A 19,507-nucleotide genomic window follows, 5' to 3' on the forward strand; every position below is an offset into this window, starting at 1 on the left:
TACACCATCGTCTCACTTACCGGGATCCACACAGTATCCACCTTGTGCCAGCCACCCTGCCACAAGCTGGGATACAGTGTGACCACAGACAGACCCGGTCCCTACCCTGCTGGACCCTCCTCGAGTGAGGTGACAGACATTCATCCAAACATCATAGATACAAATATTAACTTACAACTCAGCCAAGATACAGTGTGAGATCAACAGGCGGAGTTGTGAGACGGAAGAAGCGACACTGGAGTAGAGCAGTGTGGGGTCACTGGGGTGGGAATGATGTCCCCACAAAGCTAATTGGGCCCTGAGAACATCTTTATCTCAGGCCAAGAGCCCATGTGCATACCGGTGCTGCTGACACTTGGATTACAGTATTTAAGATTTCAGAAAGGAGCAGAATTTTTAAAGAAATTTATAACAAATAGTCAAAATAAAACAATTTTAATAAAATATGAACTATTCTATTGGTCTCTAAGTTGCGGTGTGCACACGCTAGGGAGTGAACAAGATGATCCACTTGGGTGTGCAAAGAACATCTTTATTTCATTTTTATGTCAACTTTTAAAAACTTCTAGTTTGATACTGCTTTATAATGTACATACTATATTGGTACGGTAGTACTTGCATCTCATTTGTAAATAGATATGCATGTATTAGGTGTATACACTCAAAAGTGTTTCACTGATGGGTGCATAATCAAAAGTTTGGAAATCAGTGTTTTAAAGTATTTAGCAATCAGCTGGTGCTTAATAATAATAATAAATATTTTCTGAGAACTTACTACACACCTGGCATATTAGCCCCTTATGTGAATTATTTCATTCAGTTCTCATAATACCCTTAAGGTTGGTACTTACATTGCCTCATTTGACGAAACTAAGGCTCCGAGGGTTCGGTCACACGCTGGAGCTCGCCCAGCTGGTTAAAGGGAGACCTGGGTTTGAACCCAGCTATCCTTACTGCAGAGTGGGCTCCACCCATGATATTAAGCTGCCTCATACATGACAGTTCCCACCACATACATACTGATGCTTAAAAGAATAATATTTGAGGGTTTTTTGGAATGGTCTCTTAGGAGGGATACTTTGTTCTGGGATAACACGTAATAAATATAGACTTATTAATAAATAAAGAAAATAGTATCAAATAACCAGGTATGAGTCATACTTCTTAAAGACTGGCCTCTCGTGGAATATAATTCCCCATGACCTTGACTGAGTCGGACAGGGAGATAGAGAGAATAGCTGTAGAGCCCCCAGCCACCCGCTCTCCCCAGTACAGCTGTGAAAACCTGTCCTTTGATACCTAAGTGGGTGGCAGCTACTCCGTATCCTGAAGCACTGTGGAATATTCCACCATGCTGGCTCCCACAGTTTCTAGAAAACATGTCTGTACTACCACCTTAAGTCCCCTCTTGAACTAGGCAAATGGATGGACAGATGGATGAAACCCTGGGTTTCTATACATGGTCAAGGCTGCAAAGGCCCAAGAGCCACCATCATGTTCTTGGTGACCTAAGATGGTCCAAGATCAGGCCATAGTCAGGAGGAAGGGGTGACTGGGAGATGGGTGGGCATCTCAGTTGCTTCTCCTTACGGTGGCCTGTGATATTTCTAGGTCTTGAAGCCAGGGATCTGAGAAGCCATTCTCTTTATTCCCATAGCCATTCCCATCTTACCAAATCTTGTTATATTAGAAAGAACATCAACCCCAGTGTTCAACCTACTCATATACTTTCACACAACTCCTTTCCTTTCCCAACCAAGAATGAGTGTGAGAGACATCAGTACAATCTGTGCTCAAATCACATGGCAGTACAAGAGACCACTGTCACCAAAAGCCTTTGGAATGCAGTTCTTTAACAGCTGGTTGGAATGTAATTCCTGCCCCAAATAAATGTTCCAGTGGTCCGTTTCCTTAGAACACGAGTCCTGAGTGATGAGCTGTGAGGAAGAAGAAAAAAGTCTCCTATCCTAAGGTCAGGAGAGTTTCTGAGTGCTGTGTCCACAGCTCTGTCTCGGAAAGCCAAGCCGCATTCCAGGTGCAGGTGCTTAACTCAAACATATCTGGTGAGGGAACACTGTCTGAGGTGAATCTTAATCTTGCAGTTTGGGGTGCTCCAAGTTACAGTCAAAGGATAGTAGAAGATCTCCGTATTCTTTGGGTTGTCCATTCTGAAGGCAAGTCTGCAAAAGTGGCCAGGACTCCACGCACAGCCTGTCAGCCTTTGGCGCACCATGTTCCTGTTATTTCTGCATTTTCTGCGTTTTCATTCCCCATTCCAAGTTGACATCTCTCTTCTTCTCCACCCTTTTCTACCTCCACAATAGAATTTTTCCAGGACTTTTTATATAGACAAAATGATCTTGAATATCGATGAAAAATATAACAAAGACCTGGCAAGGTTAAAAAATGACTTCCAGAAAGCAAAGCCATCTAATGTCATTTAGTTTTGCACTCTGCTTTGAAATTCTCTTCTTCCAGATTTCTACACGGCTCACTTGCAACTTCATTCAGATCTCAGCTCCAGCTTCACTTCCTCAGTGAGGCCCTCCCTGCAGGACATGTCTAAATACTCTTTCTCTCCATCCTCTCACTTTGCTAACTTTTCTTCATAGTATAGGTCTCCACTAGACATTAGATTATAAATGCTTGTGCTGGACTATCCCTTGTCTCTTTCTCCCCGAGAATCTAAGCTCCAGGAGAGCAAGGATTTTGATCTGTTCACTGCTGTACTTGCAGCAGCACCTAAACAAGTATCTGGCATATGATGAGTCCTCAGGAAATAGATATTTGTTGAATGACTAAATGAACGAAGAAAATCTATGTTATTTAATGACTAAATTAAAACCAAATGGAACCAATCATCAGGAAAATACAAATCAAAACCACAATAAGATATCACCTCACACCTGTTAGAATGGCTATTATCAAAAAGACAAGAGATAACAAGTGTTGGCCAGAATGTGGAGAAAGAGAACCCTTCTGTACCGTTGGGGGGAATGCAAACTGGTGCAGCCACTAAAGAAAATAGTATGGATCTTCCTCAAAAAATTAGAAATTGAACAACCATATGATCCAGCAATCCCACTTCTGGGTATATACCCAAAGGAATTGAAGTTAGGATCTTGAAGAGATATCTACACTCATATGTTCATTACAGCATTATGATATGAATAATAAATACGGCCAAGATATGAATAAAGGAAATGTGGTGTATACACCCACACCCACACACACACACACACAATGGAATATTATTCAGCTATAAAAAAGAAGGAAATGTCATTTGTGACAACATGGATGGACCTTGAAGACAGTACGCTAAGTGAAATAAGATAAAGACAAATATTGTATGATCTCACCTATGCCGACTCTGAAAAAATGGAACTCTTGGAAACAGAGAACAGACTGGTGGTTGCCAGAGATGAGGGATGGGGGAAGTGGTTGAGGTGGTCAAAAGGTGCAAACTTCTAGATAAATAAGTCCTACGGATGTAATGTACAGCATGGTGCCTATAGCCGATAATATTGTATTGTATATTTGAAAGTTGCTAAGAGAGTAGATCTTAAAAGTTGTCATCACAGGAAAAAAACCTGTAACTATGTGAGGTGATGGATGTTAACTAAACTTATTGTGGCAATCATTTTGCTATATATGCATATATCAAATCATTATGTTGTACACTTTAATACAATATGGTATGTCAATTATATCTAAACAAAACTAGAAAAAAGTAAAATAAAAAGTACTTCACAGCAAAAAAAGAAAAAGAAAAGGAATACTTAGAGTCCTGAGACATCTCAGAAATCATTTCTCAGGCCAACTTTCTGCAAAGGAAGTGAACAAAGGTGGAAGAAAATCGCTAAAACAAATAAAAAATGTTGAGTTTCTTTACTAATAACAGATCTCTTAACTAAGGTTTAGGATGAAAGTAGCTAAGTCTGTCCAAACAGCCTCAGCCCATTCACTGCCAAGCTTGACATTCCCTGGGACCACCTCATGTGCTGAGAGCCAAAACTTGTCACGATAGAGAAGCATAAATCGCGACTCCCTATTCTCTGTAGCACAGAGCAATAATTGATAGTGTCCTACAAATGTTTCTCCAAACCCCAAGTGCTGATTCTGTGACGCTTACTTCTCTCAGTGAGCCTAGAACGGTTTTAGAGGAGATTTCTTTCTTGACTTTTCTTTATCCTCCCCAAAAGTGTCCCAACATTAACTGTACATATTTATCTCATGGTCCAATGACTCTTTCTGGTCAAGCTGTTCCTGTTACTAGAAGAGCTTTGTACTCTGGCCTCTGCAGCCGGAATAATCAAGCAAATGGAAAAATTGGAAAGAACAAGGATAGTTTGTAAATAAATACATGAGAATTAAGACTGAACCACAAAAATTCAAAATCACCATTAGAAAAAGCTGATCAGTGAGAAAAAAGATTAAAACACTGATGTTTTCAAGCTGCAAATACAAAATTATTTTTAAAAATCATATGATTCGTTGCTGTAAGGGCTTCCTTAAAATATCTCTAAATATACACTATTATCAACACAATTGATAGTAGCTTCAGTGTGACCTACTTGCAGCCTGGCCATTCTCTTTATTGAAACAATAGACAGGACAGATTACTCAGCAGTGTGACTTACTCCAAAATAACTTCCCTTACCAAATGATAGGGTCACTTGTCACACAGGAAGTGAAGACTTGGCAAAATTTTCACTGGGTAGTTTCCTTTGACTTTTCACATTACAGTCAACTGATTTGTGCATGATAGGATGTATAAATTTAATTGTCTTCACACTTTTTGAAAATGTACTGGGTCTGCAAGACCCTTCCAGCCAAATGGCCTGCTGACCTTTCCAACTCAATATGGTAAACATATATTTAACATATCTTAAATCAAAGATAAATAAATTAATAGTGAAATAAATTGAGTCATTCACTCATCACTTTTAAGCCATTCTTGTGATTTTCCCCTACACATAAGCTCCTTCCCCTAACTTCTAACTTCCCTGTTTCTGCCTACCCCCTGCCATGAGCCCACAAGACTAGGGCAGCAGAGTAAGCTGTTCTTTCTTCCTCCTTGTGCGCAGTTGGTCCGAACTCCACATTATCTTTCTTCCTTCCTTCTTTTCCATCTGCCCCTTGGTTATCATCCAAGCTGAGGCCTCATCTGTCTCCTTGCTTCCTGTCTCTATCCTGCACATGGCAGCCTAACCATCCTTTTGCTTTTGTCCACATTACACTCTTCCACTGACTTCAGAGTTGGCATTGCTCAACCTGGCACTCAAGGCCTTCCATAATCAAGCTCTGCACTTATTTCTAGCCCTATGTTTCACTGGTCTTCCATACTTCAACAAATCGGAAATGTTTTTCTTTCTTGGAATATTCTTTTTCCACCCCCTTTTCCACCTCCATATCATGCTTTTCCCTCTGCCTGGAATGCCTCTCCCACCTTCACACACCACATACATCACCATCAGCAGAGTCAACCAACTATCCTTCTTTGAAATCTTTCCTATCACCCTAACAAGAAATCATATTGTCCCCTTTCGAGTGCCTGTAGTACTTGGCGCACTCCTTTGGCACCTGCCTTGTAGTGTATTTATTCATATGCTATGTTTTCCTCTGATTTACTCAGAAGCTCCTTGAGACCATTCCTTGTTTCAGAATTGAAACTGATGGGACTCACTCAGTTCATTCGTGTTCAAAGAATGAATGAATGAATGAGTGATGGAGAAAGGTCTTTCTGTTCTCTAAAAGCAAGTTTTAAACTTATTATTGATAGGAAATTCAGAAAAGATTAGTGGACATCTGGTATTCCTAAATATTACATAACAAATTAGTGTTTGTAAAACCATTGTGGAATAGAATATAGGCTCCACTAAGATAAAACTAGTTAAGGGTAGCTTGGATCCACAGAAAAATTTGACAAATGGTGTTGGAAACATTGACTAGATAGTTAGATACAACACAATCTAGTTTTATTCTCTCAGAAGGTTGTTTTGAGATCATCAGCTGCTCAAAATGTATAGAAAAATGCTGCTTTCACCAGTATTTAAGTGAAAATATTTTTTTCTTTTGTACACTTTCATCTGTATTGAGCATGAACAAAACAAGCGTGGCATATGGTATTTCTTGAAATTTTTATGTTTACACATGGCATAAAAGCACAGAACACTGCTGCTTATATAAATGCCAACAGCTCTCATATTTTCCAGTTTTATACCTTCTTGTTGGAAGGGACTCAGGGAGCCATCAAGCCCGGTGCTGTTTCCAAGTGCATCAATGCCTAACCATCCCAGAAATACATGTGCTCTTACAAACCTTCCAAGAGGCGATTACATAGCACAGGAATTCATCCCAGCCTCTCCAAATCCTGAAGTCAAGAATTTCATCCAAGCCTCTAAACTATATTCTTCTGAGAGTAAAACTCATTTCCTTATCCTGTAACTTTCAGAAACAAAGGCCAGTACTCCCTTTAATCTGTACCACAAAGAAAAAGGACCCAGGGGGGCTGTACCAATGGCTTCTGTGACTCAACCATGCTGGACCTCTGCCCGTAGTTCTGACCATCCTCTACTTCTGTGACTCTGCTGTGCTGGTCCTCTTGCTGTACTCTGGCCATCCTCTTCTCTTTCCAGCACTGGTTCTCATCTCCCCCTACCTGTCTCACTGTGAGATTCCCCAAACTTCAGCCCAAGGTGCCCTGCCCTTCTCTGTCCAAAGAACCACTGGAGAACCTGTTCAGTAGTGTGGACAATAAGCCACTCAGGACCCAGTGTAAAGTACTATGGGTCCCAGTTTTGCCTCTGACCAGTAGTGGGACCCTGGACTCATCAGGTAATTTCAGGTAATTTCTCCGGATATGAATCTGTTATCTGTATGTACACAACTAAGATGAGAGAATATCTTAGTTTCTTCAAGCATTAAGCATCCAGGACACTACAATTCTACCAACTCTAAGATGATAATTTCCAAATATTCTAGCTGTATATCCTCTACCAAGCTCTCAGACTCTTTCCTTTGTTCATTCAGTCACTCACAAACTATATATTTAGCAGCAATCATGCACCAGGTACTGTGCTAGTCTTTGAGGATACATTGGTCGATAAAAAAGGCGTGGTCCCTGCTTTTGTGAAGTTTACTGTCCGGTGGACAATAAACAATGTAAGAATGATAATTAATAAGCAAGTACATATACAATCTCAGGTGGTGCTAAGTACTTTGAAAGAAAAGAGAGGGAGAGAGAGAGAAGACACAGTGTGAGAAAATTGCGGGGCAGGCCCTCTCTGAAGAAACGGCATTTCAAGCCAAGATTCTTGGGGTAAGAAGGAGCTTGACATCCAAAGAGCAGAAGTAAGGCCATTTTAGGCAAAAAGAATGACATATGTAGAGGTCCCGAAACAAGAAAAGTTCTTTGTGTGTAAAAGGGGCTGGTGGACCTGCAGCAGCGGACTGAGGGGAAGAAGCACAGAAGGGGCATTTCTCTCCTCCCCATATTCACCCGAACACAACAGCGGACTTGAATCAGGGTTTCCCTGACTTGTCTGCCCCTTAGGACCACCTGGTGATCTTCGGAAAATCCCAAAGCTCAGGCCACACCCTAAACCAGTAAATCACCAACTCCAGGGTCAGAACACCAGCATCAGGATTTTTTGAAGCTTTGAGTGACTCCAAAGCTCAGACAAGTTTGGAAACTACTGATTTGAATCAATTTTAATGCTTAAGTTCTTGTTTACTCATCTATCAAATGATGGGGTTTAACTTAATGAGGTCGGGTCTCTTTCTGGCTCTAAATTAGATGCTCTCTACATGCAGACCCAGAGTCACTTCCACCCCTCCTCTTCCTCAAATCTTCCTTCCGTCCCATACTTCTTTCCTGGGACTCTCCTAGTCTCCCAGTCAGGCCAGAAACCTTGAAATCTTAGATTCTTCTCTTCACGCTGTTTCTAAAAATCAAGCAGATTCTGTTGATCCAAAGCATCTGTGAAGCTCTGTTCTCCTCTCACCTGGATACGCACACCCTGCAGCCTCCCCGCCAATCCATCCTGCCCAGCGACCTTTCTCAACTTAATTCCTACTGCCTATCCAAACCATGCCCACCCTTCAAAGCCCTTCTCAAGGAAGCCTCACTGACAAGCTCAAGTATCTGCGACAACTAATCTGTAAAGTCTTATAGTCCTCATAGTCCGTACAATGGATACAATTTAGAACTTAATTATATACAGGCATTTATCATACATTTATCATGATATTATCTCCCCAACGGATGTTACATAAATGAAACAAACAAACACACATTTCATTAACCCCGGAGTATATTAAGCTTTCAAACATTACCTAGCAGCAGCTCCGGCAGCACTGGTGTTAGAGGTAGTGCAGTGGCGACAACATTGCTGGTGGCAATAGAAGAGGCAGTGGTAGTATGAGGAGAGGCAGTGATGACAGTGCACTGTAAAGGGCCTTGTGGTCACCAGGAGCTTTATATACATCATCTCATTTAAAAATTAAAACAATCCTACAAAATAGTTCTAATCTCCCCACTTCACAAATAAGAAAGTTTAGATTAGATCAAAGAACTTCCTAAGGGTGTATGGCAGATCAGCCTGGTCCTGAATTTTGTCCCCATTACTCCATACAAGCCTCCCAATAAGCTTTCCAAAGAATGGACCCTTTTTTGGAATCCTTTTGCATCTGACACAGACCGATCAATTGATTGACATAAATTGTTGCATGCAGTGGAGAATTCCCAGTAAGGAAGACAGACTTGTTAGTTTTTCACTTTTGCAGACTAACTAGGGTCCCCCAAAATTGGCACATAAGCAACAAATGTGCATTAAGATACACTGTGGCCATTTACTAACAAGATCCTTTCCACTTAAAGTCGTCTGATACGGTAAGTGTACCAGCGGATGCCCCTTTTTATACCAGCAATGGTGGAGGATTTACTCTGGGTACTGAGTTGCCATTGCCAATTTTGGACGCTTGGAGGAACAAATGCTAACCGTGACTCAATGAGTCACATGATTTAGAAGTTAACCTAGAAAATCCTTCAGCCATTCAAGGTCAATTAAACATTTTATGTGCAGAACACGTAATCCTCTCAACAAAAAAACCAAGAGGGCCTCAGCAAGTTAGACATTTTCTCCATCCCTTGCCTTAATTTTTCAAAATCAAACTCTGGCGTTTGGCTGCTGGTAAGGGAATAGCTATGTCGATAATACAGTAACAAAATTTCTCATCAGATGTTTGTTAGTCATCCTGCTAGAGAAAAAAATCTCTATAGTAAGAGAGATAATTGTCAGCATCTTTGGGGGGTCAACCTGTTTGGAGAAATAATGCTGCTCAGAAATATAGATAAAAATAGGTAGGAGAGTGAGGAGGGAAATACTTAATTTACGTTCGGGTACTAACCAAAGGCAAAACTGAAGAGTATCTTTTAATTAAAATCCTTTGCTGCTAATAAGGGCACTTAAAAAATTTATTTCAAGATAGATAATTTTCTAGCATCCATGTGAAAAGAAAGAGTCACATAGACGAGATCATCCAAAACAGCAGAAGATCTAGAAGTTGATCCTATTTATTTCAGAAAAGCATTATTTAATTTGTTTTTTTGTGTGTGTTGCAATTCACTTTCCTAACTAAGTCTGATTTAGGCTAACATCATAATTAGTTTGCCTTTCCTGAGCCCTCGCCAAGTGCTAGGAGGAAGTTAATCTAGAAATGTGCTAGCAGAAGATAATGTGGAAAAGAGGAAAAAGAGAACACTAAAATTACCCATCTCGAATGTGGATAAATGGCAGACCAAATATCCACCCTCAGCCACAAATTTCTCAAAATAGAAAAAAAAATGTACCTATTAAAAGAAAACTAAGTCCGTCTTGGATAAAAGTGATAAAATGCACTTGAACAATATCAAGGAAGTTCTCAGCTCTGACCTAGCAGGATCTGGAATAAGTCTCATTAGATCCTGGTTCTCAGCACATGCTTGTATCGCTCGATGCGAATTCACCTATTCCGAAGACTGATCCAGAACCCACAAGGCCCCACAAAAGGTAACCTCACCTGTTTTCTGACCCAGAGCCCTGAGAACAGAAGGAAGTTTTCCTTCTAATAACTGAAGCAGTTGACAAATTTGCAACAATAAAGCCATTTTTAAAAGATGAGTCACTTCACAGTTTTTCTCTTTTCACCTAAGATTCCTCAACTAAACCAATGGAGTCAAGATCTCTTGAGATTGGCTGTGAGTGGGTACATTCATAAATAGCCAAGTGGCCAGCGTTTTGTGTTGGCAGCCAAGAGCCAGTCATCCTAGATCAAGGTTTGCAATTGCAAATTTTTTCATTCTCCTCCATTTTCCTTTTGGCTTATGGGAGACTTGAACTAAATAGCCAGCTGGTGAGGTATACAATGATACTTAAAACACGTGTGTGAAAACTTGAATCAAGCATTGTGAAAGGCAGAGTCAGCTGAATTATTATTTTTTACCCAAGGCTTTCAAAATAATTATACTAAAAACCATTCTTTTCTAACTTCTAGGAGAAAATACAGGCAGTTGAGCTATATACTATTGTAATAGGAGTATATCAAGGCATTAACCCCTTAGTCAACTAAATCTCTCCAATAGTGTGGTACTGTAAAAGGACATATGGTAGTCCCCTTTATCCACGGAGTATATGTTCCAAGATCCCTAGTGGATGCCTGAAACCACAGATAGTACCAAACTCTCTCTATATAGTATATATATACACACTATGATTTTTTCTATGGTAAAGTTTAATTTATAAATTAGGCACAGTAAGAAATTAGCAAAAATAGCTAATAATAAAATGTAACAATTATAACAATATACTGTCATGAAAGTTATGTGAATGTGGTGTCTCTTTCAGTCCAAACCTATTCCTGAATCTGTGTAACCATCCCCCACTTGCAGTAAACGGCTTCATGTCACTCATTACAGGGGACGCCTTGCTGAAGTCTTCATATAGGTTCAGGGCTTTCTGTTGCAACATGTTGCTGTCAATCAGAACATGGTTTGTGTTCACGTCTTCCACCCACAAATTTAATGCCTTTTCCATCTTAACTAAGCACGTACCACACACTGTGGTCATAAGTTTTGCAGTTTGAGGTGCGACAGCAAAACTAGCACAAATTTCTTCTTCCTTCTACACAATTTCATAAATACAAGATTTATTCTTACTGTAGATCTTAGCAACTCCAGCATATGATTTTTTTCTTTCCTTATTAAGTTGAGAACTTTCACCCTTTCACTTAAAGGAAGCACTTTACGGCTTCTCTTGGCATATTTGAATTGCCAGCATCACTATTCTTGCATTCGGGGGTCATTATTAAGTAAAATAAGGGTTACTTGAACACAAGTACTGCGATACCACGACAGTCGATTTGGTAACCAAAAAGCCTACCAAGTGACTAATGGGCGGGCGGTATAAACAGGGTGGATACACTAGACAAAGGGATGATTTATGTCCTGGGGCAGGATGGAGTGGAACACCGTGAGATTTCATCATGGTTCTCAGAATGGTGCACAATTTAAAACCTATTGATTGTTTATTTCTGGAATTTTCTTTTCAATATTTTCAGACTGCAGGTAACTGAAACCAGAGAAAGTAAAACTGCAGATAAGGGATGAGTACTGTACATGTGTGTGTGAATGCATTACATATAGTGCTTCATACATGATGCAATTATTTACAGTGGAAAACAAAAATATATGACCAGATAGAATCCTTACCTTTTCAAGTATAGCATTGCCTAGGTGAGGATTGATGTTGTGCTGGCTTATCTCTCTCTTGTATTTATATTCATAAACTTGGTCAGTGATATTAATCAGCAGAGTTGATGGACTGAAGGCCAGTTTTCCACAATCATACACAGTCCCACTTTCAATATCAGTTGGCGCTGTAGCATATCGCAAGATTAATCCCATTATGAGGCCTAAAATAAAGAATAAATAATTACACTGGAGGAAGGCAATCTAACGCATTCACTATTGGATGCTTTAAATATATGTTTTGGAACTTACAGAACTGACAGGAGAAAGGGTTGGGTCATTACCTGGTTTAGAAAATTGTTCACTCTTCCACAGATACCGGTTCAATAGATTGTATTGTTAAATATTTTCGGCGAACACTATTGCGTGAATATCCAGCATATATCCCCCCTTTTTCCTTCCTAATACACCCACAAATTTTGGAGAGAAGAGCTACCCACCTCTTCTATTCCATCCAAGAGCTTGGAAAAGAATCTGCTGTTCTGTGATAGATACTGAGTAATCTAAACAGTCTGGAGATAGAATTCCCCTGGAGAAAGTTTCTGGTCCATAGATCAGCACGTATCTAAGACAGCCCCATCAGACTAAAGAAGCATTCCTATACCATGGTTGGGGAAGAGGTGTTCTTGTTCTCTCCCTCAGGACATGACCAAGGCAATTAGTTTCTCCATTTTTTGCTGGCAGTATCTTGTGACTTTGAGGGGATCCGTTCCAAGGACATAATCAATATACTGAGGATGGTAGGACCAAGATACAGGCAGAATCCAGGCCCTGGATGACGTCACTGAGTCACCAGATCAACCTATCCTGGAGCTACCCTATTATAGACTTTTTGTTATGTGACATTACACATTCTCTAATTTTTCAAACAATTGTTAATCAAGTTTCTGCTTACCTGTAGCCAAATACATTCTAATGATATAACATTCCTTGTAGTGAAGAGTTGAACCCAAGTCACAATCCTTGACTTTTAAGTTTATAAACTCTGTTAGCATGCTCATGGTAACCTGATAACTGTGAGCTTTCTTAACATTATAGATTTATTAACAAATAGCAAAGAAACTTCAGAAGTCTACACATTCCTCAATTCAAAATTAGGATTGATGTATGTGTTTTAGGATAAATCCACAATTCACTCTTAAAAACATCAAATATTGGTGTTTTAACATCAAACACTCTCTTACAAATCCAGGCCTCTAATAGCCTTTCACTTATTTAATAAAGCATTTGTTGGGTACATATTTTGTGCCAGGCATTTGTAGATTTAAAATAAAAACAGTCCCAGTCCTACAGGAGCTCAAGTTTGTAAAATGAAGACCCCTAAGCAAACAGTTATAATTCACCGTGACATGTGCTATGACAGCTGGTAAGCACTGTGTGTTATATGAGTCTAGAGGAGACACTCCAATGCCTTTCAATGATGCAAAGCTTTAGATGAATCTTAAAAGGTTGTATAAGATTTGTCCAGATGAGCTGAATCGGGGAATGAGTTGGGATCCAGGCTGCACGTGTGAGTGGCAGCCTGTGAGTAACACAGAGACAGCCTAAAGTTCCCCAGGACTGGCATTCTCCAGTGTGGTGGATAGTTGTCGGGGAGTGGCTGCTTAGCCAGCAATTGTGTTTCCTGGCTGTCTTGCTTCTGGTTGGGTTCTCACCAATGGAATATAAGCCAAAGTGATGTGTGCCACTTCTGGGCCACAGCATCACAAAAGTAAGCAAGTTTTCTCTCTTCTTTTTCCCAATCTGTGAGACGGGTGGGGAGGAAACAAAAGTCCTGTAGATAGACAGAGTCACCAGACTGAAGAAGCCTGGGTCCCTGAGATACCCGCTGGGGGAAAACCATCTACCAGCCAGAAACACCTGCAGTGGTCAGTTACATGAGTAAAAAGTTCACTTCTATTGTGTGGTCACTGAAATGCTAGTGTTTCTGTGTTAACAGTCACTAGGACAACCTAATATAACGTAAAAATACAGAGGGACTTAAGAAATCTGGTGGATGTGAGTCAGTAGTGGTGTAAGACCAGAGAAACAAAGAGAGAGACAGACAGACATAAAGACAGAGAGAGAGAGAGAGAGAGAGGACGCTAGACCGCAGATCAGAGGCAGGGACCAGGTCATAAGTAGGCTCCTCTTTCATGCTAAGAAGTTTTTATTTTTAACTCAAAGGTAATGTAGATTTTAGGCAGGAGAGTAAAACAATAGATTTTCATGCAAGAACCAGCATTTCGGCAACAACGTGGAGAACTGGTTAGAGTAAGAGGTGAGAATGAAAACAGATTTCTTGGAAGAATATTTTTCCGTTATTTATTCCTACTTCAGTATTTGTCTCACTCCTCCACAATAGTGAGAAATACTATATCCTAACCTTTGTGAGCCAGAGAAAATAAGTGATGGACATATAACCACCGTGAGTGCTCCATCCACCACAGAACAGAGGGCACCTTCCATGTGCAGTGTCAACACAATAAAACTAGTCAGGACAGAGAAGGGAAGACACATCATCCACGCTCCAAGTGGTTCCGGGGGTCTGCATAAGAACATCACTTTTCCAACACTCTTTGCCTAGGAAGGATTCATTTTCTAAAATTTATTCAGCAGGTACCATGAACAGAACCCGTATTAACTTCTTTGAAATTCCCAGAAGGTGAGCCATTTATTATTGCAATATGCTTTCAAAGCAGTAATAAGAGGTAAACATGAAGTGTCCGTGTTTTTTCCCAAGAAGGGAAAACAACTATTTGTCATAATGAGTGCCTAGTACCTGGGTTCTGTGGTTAAATTCATACAAGTCCTCAAAACCTCAGTGGCCTTGCCTGGCCCTCTGCACTCGCTCCAGTCCCACCCTTCGAGAAGGGGCACTCTGGAGTAAATGGAGTAAGCTGCTTGCTGCCAGAAGTGACCGGATGTGATGGCCATGAAAACACGCCTCTCAGATAGATCTCGCATGGCGAGGAGTGTAGTTGACAGATGGTCTCAGCTTCCGCGTTCTGGAATCCATCTCCCCACTCATGCTGAGGCCCGCCAACGACTGAGCACAGCAGGGATACTAAGAAAGGGAGATGGGGCTCCTCTGAAGGGCCATCAAGGCTCAAGGATGCCCCATCAGTCCTGCCAAACCTTTCTTAGAATTGCACCACAGCCTAAACCTTCTCCTGCCCAGCCCTCCTTCCTTCCCTCTCTCCACAGGAGTTGGGGCTGCACCAGGGTCTGACAGCGGTCCCAGCATCCGCAGGCTCCCTCCCCGTTTCCCTCAAAGGAGTGTCTCCAATAAATCTTTTGCACAACTAATCTCTTCCCAGGATCAGCTTCTGGGAGGACCCAAATGAACACCTTAGACACAAGGCTCTGTCCCACTTCTCCCCAACCGCAGGGACTGAGCGGAACCATCATCATGGCAGAGCGTAAGGGCCAGTAGGGCCTCACAGCTCACTCAGTTAACAAATGCATGTACCCATTTGTGCGACCCACTGCAGTCGTAGCAACTGGAAAATCCTCATTTGTCAGAGGCCAGACCCCTACTCACAGAGTCTCAAGATGCTTTAACAGCCAAACGTCCACTCAGTGCTGTGGCCATATGCTGACACAAATATTGAGTGCTGAGTTAATGCACTCCAGCACAATACGGCATGAGAGCAGGTGACAGACAAAGTAGGATTGCTAGCAGGAAGACAATGCTAATGAAAGGGGGTTGTTTTCACACCCACACAAAGATACAGGATAGAGAAAGCACCGACCACTCGTGCATAGAAGAAGGAAAGAGGAGACTGGCTGCCACAGCTTATGGACACAAACCACCACTCTCATTGGTAAGCCATGAACCAGGACCCTACGTGGCCAGGAGAACAGGAGCAAGGCTGCCCCAGCAAAGTAATACCACCCAGCAGTGATGGGCACAGCCCCGGTCCCAGGTTGTATCCTCAATGCATGACACTTCACTGAGCTCTGCCCCTGGCCAGCTGGTGGCATCATCTTCTCCAGGCAGAAACTCTATACCAGCTACATCCCCTGCTCCTATAAGTTGGGGCATCTTGGCATCCAGGGCAGCAGCAGTGTGGATCTGCTCTCTAGTGAGCCCTGACCTCTCTCCAATAGCATACATGCCCTGGGATGGAGCTGGGACAATAGAGCTCATCCCTAAATCACTCATCATCCTACAAAGTCCATCTCATGTCCCACCTGTGGGTTCCTGTGCTCTGATGCAGGCTGTGCTCACGGAGCTCCCCATCTTTGAGTTCTTACAGCACCCACAGTTTGAATCACACTCTTGATTGCCCCATTTGTTTGTTGAGCATTGCTTTGCAGACCTCGGCTTTGTCTTCGCTACTAGACAATGAGACTGTTTAGGGCAGAGACTCTGCACCATTCTTTTTCTATTTTTCCTCTAGAAAGGTCAAACACTTTAGACAGCATTGTAAGCCAACTTTCTCCCTTGGAGTCAGGAAGAAAGCATCTTCTGAGTTTATGTAGTTAGTCAGTGACCAACATTTTAAAATGTCACATGTAAGGAACATCACACCAAAAACTGTGATGTTCCCTTCCTTGCAGAGCTTGCAACAGAACTTCATAGCAGATGCCCAACATGCAGTTAACATGGTGATGTTTGCAGGAGAAGAAAGGAGGGAAGAAGGAAGGCAAGAGGAAAGAGCCTCAGGAGCACTCCAGGTGAGAAGCATCTAGAAATCTGAGCCTTGTCTTTCTGTACTGGCTCTCACTGCATTCTCCACGTTGAAATACGAGAAAACCTCACTCCCTTCTCCCTCCTTCTGCTTTCATGCCACAGACACTCAAGACGCTGCTAGGACTTGTGGGAGCTATAAAAATGAATAAAACATGGCCTTGGCCCTAAAATAATCAAATATTTGGCCATGGCCCTAAAATAATCAAATATTTTAATGCTACCAGACCTTTTCTTCCTGCCTAATCCTGTGGTCCTATTTTTCAATGAGAATAAAGTACAGGTGTTTCTTCGGTCTCTTCTTACATTAAACTTGCATTTCGCAGCCAACTGCCCTACATCTTATTGACAGCTGTTCTACATGATGCCAGAGCATTTTCCTAAAGGGGCTTTTCTTAGAGGAATATGAATGGGGATTTACATATATACACACACATATATATAATGATTAAACTTATGTACAATGAAACAGATTACAGAATGGTTTTTAAAACACAACAGAGTGTTAAAATCTTTTTGTCTATGTCGACACCTATGATTGTGTTCACCCATCAGCACACACACTCCCACACTGCATGGCACACTCCAGCTTGCTCTCTTCAGATTCTGTTTCTGTAGGAGTGGTCTCCTTGGAGTCGCATAGTGCAACAAGCCCAGCTATACACACTTATCTAATCAGACTATTACACAGATATATATTTAAATGCCATGTGATATTGGAGAGAATTTAGGAGCCTAAAGCACATGTAGTTAATACATGAAGATCGTCTAGTAGTTCTTTCACTCCCTATGCATTGAGTGGCTACCAAGAATAATCTAGACAAATGAGGAATTATTCCTTACTAAAACAAGAAGATAAATCCTTAAGCTATGTAATATTATATTCCAACTTGGTAAGTGTATCAGATCCTGTTGATTGTCAACCCAGCATCCATGCCCTTTTTTCCCAGCAACGCCCCGGTTTGTTCATCTATCCACCCCTCCCCACACAGCCATGTGATCAAGGTAAATTGAACTCACTCTCAGCTCCAAGGGTGTTCCCATTTCCCTTGTGATAATTGGTTCTAGGACGGCATGTATTGACCCTATTCCGGTCAATAAAAAGTGATGAGAAGCTGGCTAGGGAGCTTCTTAGAAAAATATTGACATCCTAAGAGAGAGACAGAGGAGAGACGAACTCTCTTCTTCCTCAGGATGTTGCTGGGCTTGGTTAGGACACCAGCAACTGCCATCCCCACCTTGCTGCTAGCCTGATGCTGAAGTCAGCCACGAGAGAAGCAGAACAGAAAAAAGGAAAGAATGTGGGTCTTTAATGACAATAGCAGGCTGCTGAGTCAACCAGCCCAGAAGACTATTCTTCTCTAGACTTCTGGTTACAGGAGATAATAAATGTCCTTATTGTCTACGTCTGCTTCAGTCAGGGTTTCTGTTGCTAGCAGCTGATTGCATCCTAACAGATACAAACATTTTTCTTTTCTTTTAACAACTGAATGTACAAAGTCCTAAGGAACCCTAAAGGAGAGACCAACTAACCCCACCCCCCAAAGTGTTAGGGAAGACTTCACAGAGGAGGTTCCTAAGGATGCATAGGAGTTCACCAGGTAGAGAAGAGGCCATGGACTTTCTAGGAAGAAGTATACAGAAATCAGTGAGCAGTGCCAATCAGCCACATGAAGCAGTTTGGGACAGCTCTCTAGGGCAGCTGAGATCAAGGGCCCCAGAACGGCTGAGGAACAGAGAGCGTTCCAGGGGGAGAGGTGGTTGGCAAGAAGGTCCTGAGGAAGAAATGAGTGAGTTCTTTGTTGGGAAGCAGATTTGCTCTGTCTTGGAGCAGAGGAAGCTGCATTTGGAGACAATTATCTGAAGGGAAAAAAGAGAATCGAGATATGGTGAGGACATGGAGAGGAAGTTAGCCTCAGAGTTAGTTTACAGGTGCGCGAGGAAGAACTTAGCAAAGGGATTTGAGTAGAGGAATTTCAAGATAACAGGAGTAAAATAAAGCCCAGTGAAGAGTATTCTTTACCATTATTACCAAAGAGTGTTCTTTACATTGACTTTTTATGGTGGGTGACTCTCTAAGGCAGGAAACCAGTGAGATTATTTCAGTTACTTAGATTTAAAAAGTATGAACTAGGGATTCAAATGTGGGAATGAAGAAGGAAAGGGTGTGACAGATATCCCAAGGAAGCCACGTCAGTGGATATCATGTAACTGTCTGCAGATGTATCCACAAATACTAGACTTCAAGTGATATCACCCTAATTGTTAACTTTGTGCTTGGTATTTATCTGCCTCCTCCATTTTATCAAAGTCTGTCAGAGCACTGATTTAGAGAGATGATGGATGTTTGAAATTCAAACGCTAAATGCATTTCCTAACATTTTCCCCTCAGTTTACTTTTACCCTGAGATTAGTCAGGGATAGAAACGAAAGTAAAAATATACAATGCCTTCTGGTTACTTATGGCTTTTGTTCTTTCTCTGCTCTCCCACCAACCGTCTAAATTCAAAGAACTAAAGGAAAGTGTGGGTGTTGCTAAAAAGGGACATAATTTATTGCTTTGTGCTAGTTCACTACCAACTTGCTTTGGTGAAGGAAAGAGTCCCACAAGGCTTTCAGAACAGGTCTGGGGCACCCACCAGCAAGAATAGCTCACGATATTGCAAGGTAGAAAGTGGTCCATGAAGCTGTTCCACCTTGGGATGGCTCGTTCAAAGTGTCTATCTTCTCACAGGACAGAGCCATATGGGAAATGACAGAAAGTCCCGGCCATCAGCTCTTCCACCACGGTGTGTCCAATGTTTGTCCCCATCCTTAGTGCATGCCAGACAACACACACAAGCACACATATGAACACACACACAAGCACACATGCATGCAGACACAAAAACAACATACACAAAAACACATACACATACACACACAACACACACATTTCACAGGACTCTGGGATTCCTATCATAGTATTACAGATAACTTTTCTTTAGAAATTATCTCAACCACCAACTCATACACAGCGAACACCCTTCCTTGCAATCATCTTA

The 19,507-nt window shown here is 41.5% G+C and overlaps 1 protein-coding gene across 5 annotated transcripts in view; it reads right to left on the reverse strand.

The window, feature by feature from the left end:
• SLC9A9 (solute carrier family 9 member A9) overlaps positions 1-19,507 on the reverse strand; it is a 511,594-nt gene that overhangs the window by 483,942 nt on the left and 8,145 nt on the right. For all 5 annotated transcript variants that reach the window (XR_011527598.1, XR_011527597.1, XM_008507627.2 and 2 more), the window contains exon 2: positions 11,750-11,952. Coding sequence is in view for 3 of the 5 variants with exons in the window: in XM_008507627.2 (XP_008505849.1) it covers positions 11,750-11,952 (203 nt within the window). In the remaining 2 variants the exon portion in view is untranslated. The remainder of the gene's footprint in view (positions 1-11,749; positions 11,953-19,507) is intronic.

Source organism: Equus przewalskii, chromosome 15, assembly GCF_037783145.1.
Source record: "Equus przewalskii isolate Varuska chromosome 15, EquPr2, whole genome shotgun sequence".
NCBI lineage: Eukaryota > Metazoa > Chordata > Mammalia > Perissodactyla > Equidae > Equus > Equus przewalskii.